We start from the raw sequence: 15,169 nt of genomic DNA, 5'->3' as shown, positions 1-15,169 counted from the left end.
CTGCAGATGGGCAGGGGAGGTGTGCATGCTGCAGATGGGCAGGGGAGATGTGCATGCTACCAGAAGAAGGGGGAGGCATAGGTGCCACTCTGAATAGTCACCCGTCTCCTACACTTCACAGTAAACTTTACTTAAGATGAAGGGATTGTCCCCATTCTTTTTATGAAAATACTGAGGCCCACTACCAGGAAGCCTGGGCTCAGGTTCATCCAAGGCTAGCCTCACCTGGGGTTGAGCAGAGCTGTCCCTTTGATCAGAGCCTCTGGGCTCTTGAGTTCTCTGTTCCCTGAGCTGGTAAAGGGGGAGTTCCTGTGATCTGGTCCCATCATACCCCTGCTCTCCAAACTTGCTTCAGACGGCCTGTTTCCGGGAGGAGCGAGATGTCCTAGTGAAGGGAGACAGCCGCTGGGTGACTGCTCTGCACTACGCCTTCCAAGATGAGGAGTACCTGGTGAGGCACTTTGGGTTGGGAGGAGCCTTGCCAGGGATAAAGGAAAAGGCCACTTGTCCACCGTATCCTGGCCCTACACCCTCCTTCCTTAGCTCTGCTTAAGAGCTGGCCACCTCTTGGGCGTGGTGGGACATACCTTTTAATCCCAGCACTGGGGAGGAAGAGGCAGTCTATCTCTGTGAGTTCAGTTCAAGGATAGCCTGTTCTACATAATGATTTCCAGGACAGCCAGAGCTACATTGTAAGACCCTCTCTCTCCCAGAAAAAAAGAAAAAAAAAAAAGAGCTAGCCACTCTTGAGTCCTCAGGGCCACTGCTCAGCCCTGCCTTCTCAGAGCCCCCCAAGAACCAATGTGAGGTCAACAGGTGTCCTCATTCTGAGTCTGACTCTTGGCTTTACACGCTGCCCTCCAGTACCTGGTGATGGACTACTACGCTGGCGGGGACCTCCTCACACTGCTGAGCCGCTTTGAGGACCGCCTCCCACCTGAGCTGGCCCAATTCTATCTGGCTGAGATGGTTCTGGCCATCCACTCACTCCACCAGCTGGGCTATGTCCACAGGTGGGGCCCCAAGCTCTGTCACTTCCCGATCTTCCTCCCTAAAGCCTTCTGGTAGGGCTTGCCGGTGTACCTATCTTACAGTTGGGGAAGTCAGAGCTCAGAGCAGGTAAGCCCCTGGCTCAAACCCACCCAACTCATGGTGGCAGAGGAGTGGTGTGTTACCCATTTAGGGGACATCTGACTGCTTCATCCCCCGTAGTGTACTTTGCAGCCCCTAGAATCAACAGTTGCTTTCACTAACTCCCACATGCACACACACAGAAACATGTATGAGCATGTACACACACGGAGGAACATGTGTGAGCATGAATACACAGGAACATGTGTGAGCATGTACACACAGGAGATTGTGTGAGCATGAACATAGGACAGGAACATGTATGAGCATGTACACAGGACAGGAGCATGTACAGGCATGCACACAGGCTCATGTACGAACACACACACACATATCAAAGCCTTCATTCCTCACCTCCCTTCAGGGATGTCAAGCCTGACAACATCCTGCTGGACATGAATGGCCACATCCGCCTGGCAGACTTTGGCTCCTGCCTGCGTCTCAACAACAATGGCATGGTAAGAAGCCCACCTGGGATTGGAACTGAGGATACAGGTCAAGGGCACGGACATCAGGTTCCAGGTAGGGGGTACCTGGAGAGTAGGGTGGTGGCTCCAGTTCCGTGGCCTCATGGCACCAACACCCCTGACACAGGTGGATTCATCAGTCGCAGTTGGAACCCCGGACTACATCTCTCCTGAGATCCTACAGGCCATGGAGGAAGGCAAGGGCCACTACGGCCCACAGTGTGACTGGTGGTCACTGGGAGTCTGTGCCTATGAGCTGCTCTTTGGAGAAACACCCTTTTATGCAGAATCTCTGGTAGAAACCTACGGCAAGATCATGAACCACGAGGTCTGACTGTGTGGCCTGGGACCTCTACATTGTGTGACTGCAGATAACTTCAGACCGATTGGGCTTTCAGCCTGACCTGCACCCTGCTTTACCCACAGGATCACCTCCAGTTCCCCTCTGATGTACCCGATGTGCCTAGTAGTGCCCAGGACCTGATCCGACAGCTGCTGTGCCGTCAGGAGGAGCGGCTGGGCCGTGGTGGACTGGACGACTTCCGGAAGCACCCTTTCTTTGAAGGGGTTGACTGGGAGAGACTGGCGACCAGCACAGCTCCCTACATCCCTGAGCTTCGAGGGCCGATGGATACCTCCAACTTCGATGTGGATGATGACGCCCTCAACCGTCCAGTGAGTGACAGATGTCTCTGTAAGAGGCTTGGCTTGACCCTCTAAGCTAAGGAAACCTACCCCAGATGTTCTCTAGAGCAGTTGAAAGGTTGAGGCCTCTGGACCTCTGAGGCTCATGAGAGTTATGGCTTACCGTGGCTGGCTCACCTGTGTGGTGAATTGTACCAAGTGAAAGCCCTTTGACCTTAGCTGTTATCCTATTAACCAAAGTTCACATCTAGAAGGAAATTCCCTGCAGCCTCTGGGAGACCTTGAATTCAAAGGCTCATGGGAGTTGTTGTCCCTTTTGATAGGGGCTGTGTTATTCCCCAGTTATACACCCCAGTAAATGCCCAGTTCATGGGCCTCTTCTGGTTCTCGCTTGGTCTGTGGCTCTGACTCTCCTTTCCACTTCTGTAGGAGACGCTGCCACCATCCTCCCACGGGGCCTTCTCAGGCCACCACCTGCCATTTGTAGGCTTCACTTATACCTCAGGCAGGTGAGTCTGGTCCTAATACCTGCTGGAAAGGTAGGAATGTGTGGCCCATTACAGCCCTGTGGGAAGGGACAAAATGGCTTCAGCATTTGATGGTCACTCCTCAGTTCTCTGTCCTCAGGGTCAACCAAAGTCATGGATGGCTATGCCCCTGGGACATGTGGCTATACTGTGTGACAGACTGTTACATGCAGTAGATTCACAACAGAGGCTATGGAGAGCCTGTCCTGTCCGGCCTCATTGTCCTCTGTAAAGTGGGTGAGAGCATTCATTTCTCAACTTGGGTTGTCCTGAGACCCAAGAGAGCCACAGGTGAAACGCATGCTCTCACGGCATCCTGAGGACCAATGACTATTGGATGTGGAGCAGCAGGCTCATCTCACCTTGTTAACTTGGTTGATTTCTTTCTTTACATTAATTTATTTATTTTCTTAATATGCCTCTGTGCATATGGACGTGATTCACCACAGTGCACTTGTAGAGGGCAGAGAACAACTTTCAGAAGTCAGTTCTCTCCTTCTACCTTGTGGGTCCCAGGGATGGAATCAGGTGCTCAGGCTTGCCAATAGGCACCCTTAACCAGCTGATACAGCTCACTGGCCCCTGGTGAACCTCTGCATGAGCCTTGGTGGGTTTGGTTGGTTGGTTGGTTGGATTTTTGAGACAGGACTTCTCTGTGTAGTTCTGGCTATACTAGAACTTGATCTGTGACCTTGAATTTAGAGATTCACCTGCCTTTGCTTCTGGAGTGCTGGGATTAAATGTGTATGCCACCACTGCTAGGCAAAGCCTTGTTTTTACCTCCATTTTCCTGTTAGAAAACTGCAGTTCAGATTACCCATTGCTGTCCAATGTCATGTGTACAGGCAGAGTGTGATCTAATGGTTCTATTCTCAGCATAGAGCCCAGGGCCCGGGTCTGGAGCAATGTTCCAGGGTGTTTCTTAGATGAATGGACAGATGGTCCTTGAGGATGGTTTTCTGCCAACTGTGTTCCTTTGTCCCCTCTCAGCCCCATTGATGAGAAGAGCTCTGAGCTAATGGCTACCCCAGAGTGGAAGCTCCACTGTGTGGAGCTCAGCCAGAAGTGTCAAGGTACAGGGGCAGCTGGGCCATGCTGAGACTGTCAGGCCAGGGTGAGGGGTAGATTGCTGAAGGCCTGGCTACTCACTCAGAGGCCTTTCTCCTGCCAGAGGCCCTGCATGGCCCATTACAACCCCAGGAGCTGCTGCAGCTGCAGAGAGAAGTACAGGTTCTTCAGGAGAAACTGGCAGGTATCACTTTCCTGTTCCTAGAATAGCTTAGGTCCTTCCTGGGTCCCAGCCCTGCCTCTGGCTCTGTGTGTGCTGTGTGATTGTGGGGAAGTAGACCCTCTCCCTGGCTGTGCAGAAAGTTCTCTGAGATCCTGAACACAGAATGCCTGGCTGAGGTGGAGTTGTTCTGTGTGCGAGTCTCAATGACTGTTTCTGACAGAGACACTGAGGGACAGCAAGGCCTCCCTCTCACAGACTGATGGCCTCCATGCTAGAAGCCCAGCCCCAGACGTCCAACTACAGCAGGAGAAGGACCGCCTCCAGCAGGTGAGCACTAGATGAGTGAGTGTGTGGCCTAGAGTTCTGTGTCCCTGAGGTCAGTGCCCTGACTTGGCTTTGTCCTTCTTACCTTGGTCCTCAGGAGCTGACTGAAGCTCAGGCTGCATTGCGAGTGCGGGATGCTGAACTGTGCCAAGCCCAGAACCGGCAGGAAGAATTCCTGCAGAGGCTGTGGGAAGCCCAGGAGAGAGAGGCAGCCGCAGCCAGCCAGATCCAGGCCCTGAGCTCCCAGCTGGAGGAAGCCTGGGTTGTCCGGAGAGAGGTCGGTGATGGTAGGGACAGGGGGAGCAGCAAATAGTTCAAAGTATTGGGAGCCTGTGTCTTTACACCCCGTGTGGCTGGTTACCTTGGCCAGGGCCTGGTGGTGAGATGGGTACCGGGGGCTACCTGTGTTTGTTGCTGAGTGTGTCTGTGAGTCTGTCAGAGTGACACGAAGAGTTCTACATGACCAGGGTTGTCATTACCTTGTCGCTGTGCCCCATTACAGCTTGAAGGCCAGGTGACCGCCCTGAGTCAGGAGGTGACATGGCTCCAGGGACACTGTAAACAAGAGTCTTCACAGGCCAAGGTGTGTAAGCTTTTCTCCTTTGGCAGCAGACACTCTCACTTAGACTTCCCCCTTAGAGTCCTAGGAGCAGACCCTTGTCCCAGGCTTCTCTGACTCCTGCCTTGCCCCCTCTCCAAACTGTCAAGACCATCCATGCAGCCCCTGAGACCAACGGCGTAGGATCTCCTGAGGGTCAATCTCAAGAGGCCCAGCTGAGAAAGGAAGTGGCGGCTCTGAGGGAGCAGCTGGAGCATGCCTGCAGCCAAGGGTGAGTGCATGGTCAGGGCAGCCAGGAGGGGACAGGGCAGCGCTGGGCTGGGAGTCAACTCCATCTCCTCGGCCTTCTCCTCCCCAGGCTCAGTGTTGGGAAAGAGGAGGTTCTGTGCCGACTGCAGGAGGAAAACCAGCGGCTGAGCCGGGAGCAGGAAAGGGTGAGAAGGGTAGACAGACCAGGGGACAGGCTGAGTGCCAGCAGGGTCGGGGCAGAGCTCCAGGGTCCCAGCTGCTGGACACACTGTAGCATGCGGGTTTCTACAGGGTTCGGGATGGTAGGTGATCTGTGGGGAGAGCAGCAGGGGGTGGGCAACGGGTAGATGTCCAGGGCTTCGAGAACCACTGGGAACTGAGCCCACCGACCTCTGCGGCCTCAGCTGGCAGAGGAGCTGGAGCTGGAGCTACAGAGCAAGCAGCGTTTGGAGGGTGAACGGCGGGAGACAGAGAGCAACTGGGAGGCTCAGATTGCTGACATCCTCAGCTGGTAGGTACATGGTGCCTGGTGGGGCCAGGGCATGGCTGAGGACCCAGACCATGACACACAGCCCATTCCTATTCAGGGTGAATGATGAGAAGGTCTCTCGAGGCTACCTGCAGGCCTTGGCTACTAAGATGGCTGAGGAGCTGGAGTCTTTAAGAAATGTGGGCACCCAAACACTCCCCACCCGGCCTCTGGTGAGCCCTGTGCACATGAGCCGTCCATATGCATATATGTGTTGAGGTCAGAAGACAGCTTACAGGAAGTTAGTTCTCTCTTTCTACCATGTGGGGCCCCAGGGATTGAACTCAAGTTGCTGGGTTTGGCAGCATACCTCTGCTTCTGAGCCATCTTGTTATTCCCCAAAGCTCCAGGTTTATGCTGAGGGGTGAGGAAAGTCGGGTCTTTGAGTCTGGCCAGGTGGTATGTGAGGCCAAGGCCTTAGTGGGAAAGCAGGAGGACAAGGGAGTCTCTGTCAGTCCCAGAGACCATCTTACAGGGGCATCCTTGGTTGCTCCCAGGACCACCAGTGGAAGGCTCGGAGGCTCCAGAAGATGGAGGCCTCAGCCCGGCTAGAGCTTCAGTCAGCACTGGAAGCTGAGATCCGTGCCAAGCAGGGTCTGCAGGAGCAGCTGACACAGGTGCAGGAGGCTCAGCGCCAGGCTGAACGGTGAGGCCATGGGTAGATACTACAGGAGTGGAGTTCATTCAGAGGCCTTTGGTGAGCCATTGCCCTCTTCCCCCAGCTGCCTGCAGGAGGCTGAGAAGCAAAGCCAAGCCCTGCAGCAGGAGGTGGCTGAGCTACGGGAGGAACTTCAAGCTCGAGGATCAGGGGGTGAGTGTCTACCCTGGAGCCAATCCCCAACTGCAGTCTCGTGAATACTAGGTGACTCCCATGGCAGCTGTGTCTAGACGAGAGAAATCTGTCCCTCCCACACAGGACCTATCTGTCACTCAGCACTTAACTGACCACTGCTGTGTGCCACACTCCCCGAGACCCCACCTGTGAACACTCCTGTATCTTACTGAGGTGGAACCAGCCCCCACCCACCCTGGTCCCTGAGTCCCAGGGCAACAACCTCAGTTACTTTTACCCTCTGCCTACAGATGCCAAGCCCTCTACCTCCCTCATCCCTCTCCTGTCCTTCCGGAACACAGAGGTAAGATCCAGGTAGAGGGACTAGCTAAGGAGGAGTCCTGGTGAGAAGCATGGTGGCCCTGACTTGCTTCCATCTTTTTTCATCCCCAGAAGGATTCTGCCAAGGACCCTGGCAATTCAGGAGAGGGCCCAAGGTCTGGAGCAGACGCAGAGCTGAGGCCAGAGGGCCGCCGCAGTATGCGCATGGGGGTGAGGACCAGCACGGGTCCTCAGTCGGGGCTGGGCTCTCCGCCCATTCCCTCCTCACTCGCTCATTCATTTTCTGCAGAGTGTATTCCCCAGGGTACCTACTGCCACTACTACCCCTGCAGAAGGTCCTCCTGCTAAGGTCAGTGGCCAGAGGGGCAGGATGGTGGGATACTGAGCCATTCAGCCCTTCCCCATAATCCCTCCAGGACACTAGCGGGACCCTATCAGGCCACGTTTAGGGTGGTGCTGGTGCTGGTTTTCTGACATGGCCTCCCAGGCTCTCAGAGTTGACACTGTGGACTGGCTCAGCCTCTTGGCCACCTGACCCTTTGAGGTGGTGTACAGGATGCTGGGAGGTGCTGGGGGGGGTGTTGACAGTGTGTACTTATTCACAGCCCGGCTCCCACACCCTGCGTCCCCGGAGTTTCCCATCCCCTACCAAGTGTCTCCGCTGCACCTCGCTGATGCTGGGCCTAGGCCGCCAGGGCCTGGGCTGTGACAGTAAGAACCTTCTCCCCAGGTTCTCCCCTCACACTAGCCCAGGGCATGACCCTGACACACCCAGGCTGTTCTCAACCTGACAGCACCCACATTTCTTATCAAATTCTCCTACTTAGTTATTCCTTTCTCACTTGATGGCAGTGGGTGACGGGTCAGGTGGCAGTAGCCCCAAGGGAGCTGTCTGGGAAGGCCCAGGTGGCCTGGCCTGCTTCATCCCTCCCCAACTCTCCATCTCTCCACAGCCTGTGGCTACTTCTGTCACTCAACTTGTGCGTCACAAGCCCCACCTTGCCCTGTGCCCCCTGAACTCCTCCGCACAGCCCTGGGGGTGCACCCCGAAACAGGCACAGGAACCGCCTATGAGGGCTTCCTGTCGGTGAGCTATGGCTGAGGGCTGAGGAGGATGGGCATGGGAGCCGAGGACTTGCTCAGCCCTCCATGCCTGTCTTCCCCCTAGGTGCCGCGGCCTTCAGGTGTCCGTCGGGGCTGGCAGCGGGTTTATGCTGCGCTCAGTGACTCCCGCCTGTTGCTGTTTGATGCTCCTGACCCTCGAGGCAGCCTGGCCAGCGGGGTCCTCCTGCAGGCCTTGGATCTGAGGTGGGTCCCAGACAGTGACCCAAGACAAGTCATGGGTAGTGAGGAGTTCATTCTGGAGTGGTACGGTATCTCATGTGTCCTTTGTACCTCCCAGGGACCCCCAGTTCTCAGCCACCCCTGTCTTGGCCCCAGATGTCATCCACGCCCAATCCAAGGACCTGCCACGCATCTTCAGGGTGAGCGAGCGCTCAGGGCAGGATGGACCCAGCCGCCATCTCTCTCTCTGTGCTGACCCTGTCTTGGTTACTGTGGTATCCCCACTCTGTCCCTCTGTCAATCACCTCACTGCCACATGCTATCTGTCCATAGCCACCATGAGCTTGCCACACAGCAATCTGGCTATTTCCTGCTTTGTTTAAAAACCCTTGGATGGCTTCCCAGTACCCTCAGGAGGCTCTCAAACAATACTCTGGCCACCTAGCATTTGAGCCTGCAGATGTTCTCAGCCCTCAACCCTGGAGTCCCTAACTACTCTGGCCGTACCTTGTTCCTTCTAGCCTTGCATTCATGTGTAACTCCTCAGTCTCATCCCTCTGCACAGAATTGCCAGCACCCTCCAGGCCCAGTCCCTTGTCCCCAGATTCACTAACACTGGATGGTGGGCTTGCCCCCTAAGCAGTTATCCTTGTCCTCTTGGCCTGCTTTAGGGACTCTATTCTGCATTCCTACAGTGCTTATCTTTCCCATTATAGTGCCCATCACTAGGCTCAGGGATTGCCATTGCTTGTCTGACACCCTGTGTGGCTTACTCCCTGCCGAGCACTACAGCCAGCTAGCTGGCAGTCGGTGCTCACAAACATCAGTAGGTGAAGGAAGAAAGGAGGACAGATGGCTGGCTGGCTCTTGGCTGTAACCCCCAGCCTGACTCCCTGTCCACAGGTGACAGCCTCCCAGCTGACAGTACCACCAACCACATGTACTGTGCTGCTGCTGGCAGAGAATGAGGCAGAGCGGGAGCGTTGGCTCCAGGTGCTGGGTGAGCTGCAGCGGCTGCTACTGGATGCCCGTCCGAGGCCCCGACCAGTGTACACGCTCAAGGAGGCCTATGACAATGGACTGCCGCTGCTGCCTCACACGCTCTGTGCTGCTGTCATTGGTAAGTCGTGTGCTGAAGGGCTAAGGGGCGTGCATGTAGGGAGGCACTGGCCTAGACTAGTCACAAATGCAATAGCCATTCTCTTAGCCACCAGCTGTGGCCCTGAGGATGTTTGTGATCCATCTTCACCTTGCATAGATAGGCACATAGCCTCTGAGCCAGACAGCCTGGCTTCTGAGGACTCTGGTTCTCTCTTTTGTTGCTGTTTTGGTTTTTTTTTTTTTTTTTTTTTTTTTTGGTTTTTCGAGACAGGGTTTCTCTGTGTAGCCCTGGCTGTCCTGGAACTCAGTCTGTAGACCAGGCTGGCCTCGAACTCAGAAATTCACCTGCCTCTGCCTCCCAAGTGCTGGGATTAAAGGCGTGCGGCCACCACTGCCGGCACTGTTTTGTTTTTTTGAGACAGGATCTCTCTATATAGTCCTGGCTATCGGGGAACTCACTATGTAGACCAGGCTGGCCTGGAGATTTGTCTGCCTCTGTCTCCACAGTACCGGGGGCTAAAGGTGTGCACCATCACTCCCAGTTGGCTTTCCTTTTTCTAAGAGACTCTCAAATAAGTGGAAGGAACAGAGGTTTTAGGGAGAAAAAGAGGTGACCTGGGAGGCTGAGGCAGAAGGCTTTAGAGTATATAGACAGCCTGAGGTGAGCTGCATATGGAGACCTTGTCTCAAAAACCTCAACCCCCAGGCATGGCTTGGTGCATGCCTGTTTTCCCAGCACTTACAAGAAGAAGCAGAAGGATCAGGAGCGCAGGTCACCCTCAGCTAGTAAGTAGCTTCAAACAAACAAACAAACAAACAAAAAACTGGGTTGGAGGGCAGCCCCAGTGGTTAAGAACACTGGCTACTACTCTAGAGGACCTGGGCTCAATTCCCAGCACCCACTAGAACATTCTTCTGTGCTCTATTGGCACCACTGAGCAAAGCACTCAGACACATCAAATAATTCTATGAAAAAAATTGTACACACATACACAAACAAGTTGGACTTGGGAGCGTGCCACACACACCTGTAAATCCAGCACTGGGGAGGGGGCTACAGAAGGATGAGAGTTCAAAGCCAGCCTCATCCACGTAGCAAGTCAAGCACAGCCTGAACTTTATAATATAGAAGATCCTGCTTCAGTCAAACAATACCAACAACCAAACAGGAAGATTACCTCAGACTCATGCCAGCTCCGGCTAGCTACATAGTGGGTTGTAGGCCAGCCTGGATTATGGAGTAAGACACTCTCTCCACAGAAAGACAAATGAGGCTAGGATGACTGTCTTCTTGGCAGCTGTGTGAGCAAGGAGGTAGGTGCAGAGCTGTCTGGGGTTCACTGAGTTTGGAGCCTGAGCCTCAGTGAGGGCTCTCCCTCCATAACTGACAGCTAGGGAAGGGGCAGGAAGCAGAGCTCCCTGGCTTCCTCCTACACCTGAGGCCCTGAGCCAACTCCAGCTTGCAGGTGCTCCAGTTAGGGGTCACAACAGAGACTGTGGGTCTCCTGGGTCAGTTAGGACAAAGACATAGAGGTTTGTATATGGAGAGAGGGAGGCTTACCCAGAATCCCACAGCTCAAGGTAGTGGCCTTCAACCCTGGCCCCAGTCACCAAGCTCTTCCTCATTAGAGCCAGTGTAAACTGTGAGCAAGGAGAACCTAAGGATGTGGTGTGTCAGCAGTGTGTGGGTCACCAATCCTATTGCCTCAAGAGAAACTGAAGACCTGTAAGGACAGGTGTCACAGAACAGGTGTCTCTGACCTCTGACCTCTCTTCCTCTATCAGACCAAGAGCGTCTTGCCCTGGGCACTGAGGAGGGGTTGTTTGTGATCCATCTTCACACCAATGGTACCAGAGGGCTTGGCCTGGGTGAGTGTGGGCCTGGGCACCACAGGCAGTTGCTCTTTCTTACCCACATGCTCCTCTCTCCTGCCAACACCACAGACATCTTTCAGGTGGGAGACCTCCGCCGGGTGCAGCGGATGACTGTGAGCTCTCCCGCTGGCCTGCTGGTCGTGCTCTGTGGCCGTGGTCCCAGTGTGCGCCTCTTCGCCCTGGCTGAACTGGAGAACGCTGAGGTGGCAGGTGCCAAGATCCCTGAATCCCGAGGCTGTCAGGTTTTGGTAGCCGGCCGCATCCTGCAGGCCCGGACTCCAGTGCTCTGTGTGGCAGTCAAACGCCAGGTTCTCTGTTACCAGCTGGGCCCAGGACCAGGGCCCTGGCAGCGCCGCATCCGAGAGCTGCAAGCACCAGCTCCTGTGCAGAGCCTGGGGTTGCTGGGTGATCGGCTCTGTGTGGGTGCCGCAGGCACCTTCGCTCTCTACCCACTGCTCAATGAGGCTGCACCCTTAGCCCTGGGAACTGGCCTGGTGGCTGAGGAGCTGCCAGCGTCCCGTGGGGGCCTGGGCGAGGCGCTGGGTGCCGTGGAGCTCAGCCTCAGCGAGCTCCTGTTGCTCTTCGCCACTGCTGGTGTCTATGTGGATGGCGCGGGCCGCAAGTCACGAAGCCACGAGCTACTGTGGCCAGCGGCACCCACTGGCTGGGGTAAGGCTGGTAGAGGGCCTGGCAGGGTGGGGTCAGGCACTGGGAGTCCTGGGACTATACTGTGTCCTGAGTAGCTTGCCTAGGGCCTCCTTCCTCACTCCTTTCTCTACCTGGCCAATTTGAGTGGCAGCTCCAGTGCTGCCTCTGATTCCCTCACTCCCCCACTACTGCCCTCTGAGTCCTCATGCTTTGCAACCTCTTGGTTCAGACCTCTGTTTTGGGTCTCGTCATCCACTTTGTGACTGCATTTGTGTTCTGGGGCCTGTAGAACAGGCTAGGGTTGGCTCCTTCAGCCAGCCAGCCTGGGCAGGCACACCCTGGGGGCTGTGCTTGTTGAGGATGAACAAATGAGCGGAGGAGAGGCATGGGTTGGTGTGGTCACTTGTCGAGGTATGATGGGCTGGAGGAAGGAAGGGGACAGTGTGCTTTATGAGCAGAGGCTCAACTCTGGTGACGCCCAGGGTTCTGTGTAACCCAGCCTGCCACTGGCCATGTCTCCTGTCCCTCACCAGCCGTATAACCGTGACCATTACTTTGCTCTGAGATTTCCATTACCTCACCTAATGTCCGAGATCAGGGTGATTATAGTACCTGCTCCTACCTGGAGCTGCCGGAGAGTTAAGAGAAGACAAACATGCCAAGCATTTGCAACTGTGTGGGCATGTAGTGAGGGCTGGCTATTATCTCATCTGTTATGGAGCTGGGCGAGGCAGGCCTCCCTGTGGGACAGAGGAAACAGGCTCAGAGAGGGACCTGGGCTGCCCGGGGCTACACAGTACAGGCTGTTTCCCACCTACAGGTTACACAGCGCCCTACCTAACAGTGTTCAGTGAAAACTCCATTGATGTGTTTGACGTGAGGAGAGCAGAATGGGTACAGACTGTGCCACTCAAGAAGGTGAAGGTCAACCCAGAACACCGGTCGGGTGCAGTGTGGGGGTGGGGGTGGAGGTTGGGGGGATGACCTGACCTCTGTGTTTTCTGCCTCAGGTAAGACCCCTGAATCCAGAGGGCTCCTTGTTCCTCTATGGCACCGAGAAGGTCCGCCTGACCTACCTCAGGAATCCATTGGCAGGTGAGGGAGTGTATGCCTGCCTACATCTGTGTGTGTTCACCTATGCACAAGTGTGAGCTTGCGCACCAGCCGGCTGGGACATGTGAGCACCTCCCCCGCATCCTGATTTTCCACAGAGAAGGACGAGTTTGACATTCCTGACCTCACGGACAACAGCCGGCGCCAGCTGTTCCGCACCAAGAGCAAGCGCCGCTTCTTCTTCCGGGTGTCTGACGAGCTGCGACAGCAGCAGCGCAGGTGCTCACCTGTGGTGTGGCTGTGGCTGCTAGGCGGGACTGTCTACTCCTGGGGGCGGGGCGGGGTTTGCTGTCCTGTTCCTTACACCCCCTCTGCCTCCAGGGAGATGCTGAAGGACCCTTTTGTGCGCTCCAAGTTCATCTCACCGCCCACCAACTTCAACCACCTGGTACACGTGGGCCCTACGGAGGGAAGGCCCAGCACCAGGGATGGGACCCGGGTGAGTCCTCTGGAGCCAATTACAAAACTCCCTGTAGTCGTTGATCCAATCACAGGCTTCTTCTGTTGATTGTTTGGCTGCTGAGGCAGCTGACTTATCCCTCTGACACCCGGACCTCAGTACTCCTTGCTAGAGGCTGAGTTTCCAAGGCATGAGCTTCCTGGTCCCAGCCCTTCTGCCCTGTCCCCTGACAGGCTCAGGAACAGAAGAGCAGAGGTGCCCGCAGCTCTGGACCGCAGCGGCCCCACAGCTTCTCAGAGGCATTTCGGCACTCAGTGTCCACGGGCAGTGATAGTCTCCCTGGAGAAACAGACCCCCGTAAGGGCAGCCCTGCATCCTCCAGTACTTGCATGCCTCCTTCACCTTACCACTCCTTCCAAGCCCTTAGATCTGACCCGGTCATTTTGTCCTTCTGTCTCCCTACTCGTGCTAGTAGTGAAGAGGAAACCTTGGACATCTCTGTCCAGTGAATCAGTGTCCTGCCCCCAGGGGTCCCTGAGCCCTGCAGCATCCCTGGTACAGGTGAGCCAATGGGTAGGGCTTTCCTTCCCCTACTCAAAGTTTAGGCACTTTCTGGGTAAGCTCTGCATTGAGACCGGAAATGGTCACCTCTGAGACAGGTGGACTCATCTGCAACTCTTGTCTCTCCAAGCCCTAGCTATATGCTCCAGTCAGGGAGACTCATGTCCCCTGAGCTTGTCCTACCTGCAGACTGAAGGTGTTCCTGTGACAGGTGTGTGAGGTGATGCTACCTCACAGTGCCAGATGCATGGGAGGCGTGCTGTGTAGCGGGAGCGCTGTTGTAACAAGTGTGTGTGCCCGGGGTACACACGCCGGCAGCGCGCCACCCACACCTGTGGAGGCCAGAGGACTCTTCCAAGAGCTGGTTCTTTCCTTCTACCTTGTCTCTAAGATGGAGTGTCTCATTTCTGTTCTGTGTGCTCCAGGCTGGTTGGCATACAGCCTTCCAGCTCCTCTCCCTGTCTCTGAAGCCCATCTCCCCACGGGAGTGCAAGATAATAGACGCAGGCCGCTGCATCTGGCTTTTTACTTGGGTTCTGGAGCTCAAAGTCAGGCTTTTAGGGCTGCGTGGCAATTTTGTTTTGTTTTGTTTGTTTTTCGAGACAGAGTTTCTCTGTGTAGCCCTGGCTGTCCTGGAACTCACTCTGTAGACCAGGCTGGCCTCGAACTCAGAAATCCGCCTGCCTCTGCCTCCCAAGTGCTGGGATTAAAGGCGTGAGCCACCACCGCCCGGCGCTATATTCTTAATAGAGATCCAGACTAAAGATAGGGAGGGAATCATATGGAAACAGCCTATCTCGTCTGGGGTCAAGGGAAGACCTGACAGGTGCTAGGAAGGCTCCTACTCCCCCTCTAGCCACTGTCACAGTCGAGTCACACCAAAGCCGCTCAGAACCCCAACCCACCATTTCCTTTTACATACTCAAACTCCTGCCCCTGTGGTTCCGTCTTCTTTGAATGCTTTTCCTGCCTTCAGTGCCCAGGCTGCCCACCCCTGTTACCTTCAGTGCCCAGGCTGCCCACCCCCTGTTACCTTTAATGCGTTTGTGGCCGCATGATCAAGTGTCACTGCCACCGACACCTCCTCTGCCATTTTAGCTCCTGTACTATGGCCTTCCTTCCTTCCTTTTTTCTTCCTCCCCTTCCCTCCCTTCTTTTTCTCCCTTTTAAAAAGAGTCTCATGTAACTCAGGCTAACCTTGAACATGTGGGTCTCTGCCTCCACCTGCTGAATACTGGAATCACAAGTCTGTGGCTCTACACCCAGTTTGCTGCTATTTTTTTCCTCCATGCTTGTCTTTTGTTCAGCTGTGGGTCCATGATCCATGGTGAGCCTGTGATCCGTGGTGAGCCTATGATCCATGGTGGGCCTATGATCCATGATGGGCCTATGATCCATGATGGGCCTATGA

General features: G+C 55.2%; 1 protein-coding gene across 1 annotated transcript; it reads left to right on the top strand.

The window, feature by feature from the left end:
* Positions 1 to 355: 355 nt before the first annotated feature.
* On the top strand, positions 356 to 13,770 carry LOC114615962 (serine/threonine-protein kinase MRCK gamma; the record flags this gene model as incomplete). Its single annotated transcript, XM_028761536.1, has 33 exons — positions 356 to 451; positions 865 to 1,013; positions 1,496 to 1,589; positions 1,726 to 1,926; positions 2,025 to 2,273; positions 2,673 to 2,752; positions 3,761 to 3,843; positions 3,942 to 4,022; positions 4,222 to 4,328; positions 4,423 to 4,602; positions 4,828 to 4,908; positions 5,034 to 5,155; positions 5,243 to 5,318; positions 5,538 to 5,644; positions 5,721 to 5,835; positions 6,160 to 6,308; positions 6,385 to 6,473; positions 6,746 to 6,798; positions 6,888 to 6,986; positions 7,066 to 7,125; positions 7,382 to 7,487; positions 7,730 to 7,863; positions 7,945 to 8,084; positions 8,179 to 8,260; positions 8,964 to 9,180; positions 10,947 to 11,009; positions 11,106 to 11,705; positions 12,505 to 12,602; positions 12,695 to 12,779; positions 12,896 to 13,016; positions 13,119 to 13,236; positions 13,431 to 13,554; positions 13,673 to 13,770. Coding segments are annotated over 33 exons (4,257 nt in total), but the record flags the coding sequence as incomplete, so codon positions are not given.
* Positions 13,771 to 15,169: the final 1,399 nt, after the last annotated feature.

The sequence above is a fragment of the Grammomys surdaster genome, unplaced genomic scaffold (assembly GCF_004785775.1).
Source record: "Grammomys surdaster isolate TR1022 unplaced genomic scaffold, NIH_TR_1.0 209709, whole genome shotgun sequence".
In the NCBI taxonomy this organism is placed as follows: domain Eukaryota; kingdom Metazoa; phylum Chordata; class Mammalia; order Rodentia; family Muridae; genus Grammomys; species Grammomys surdaster.
The sequence above is the reverse complement of the archived record's forward strand: the minus strand, read 5'-3'. Positions and strand labels throughout refer to the sequence as shown.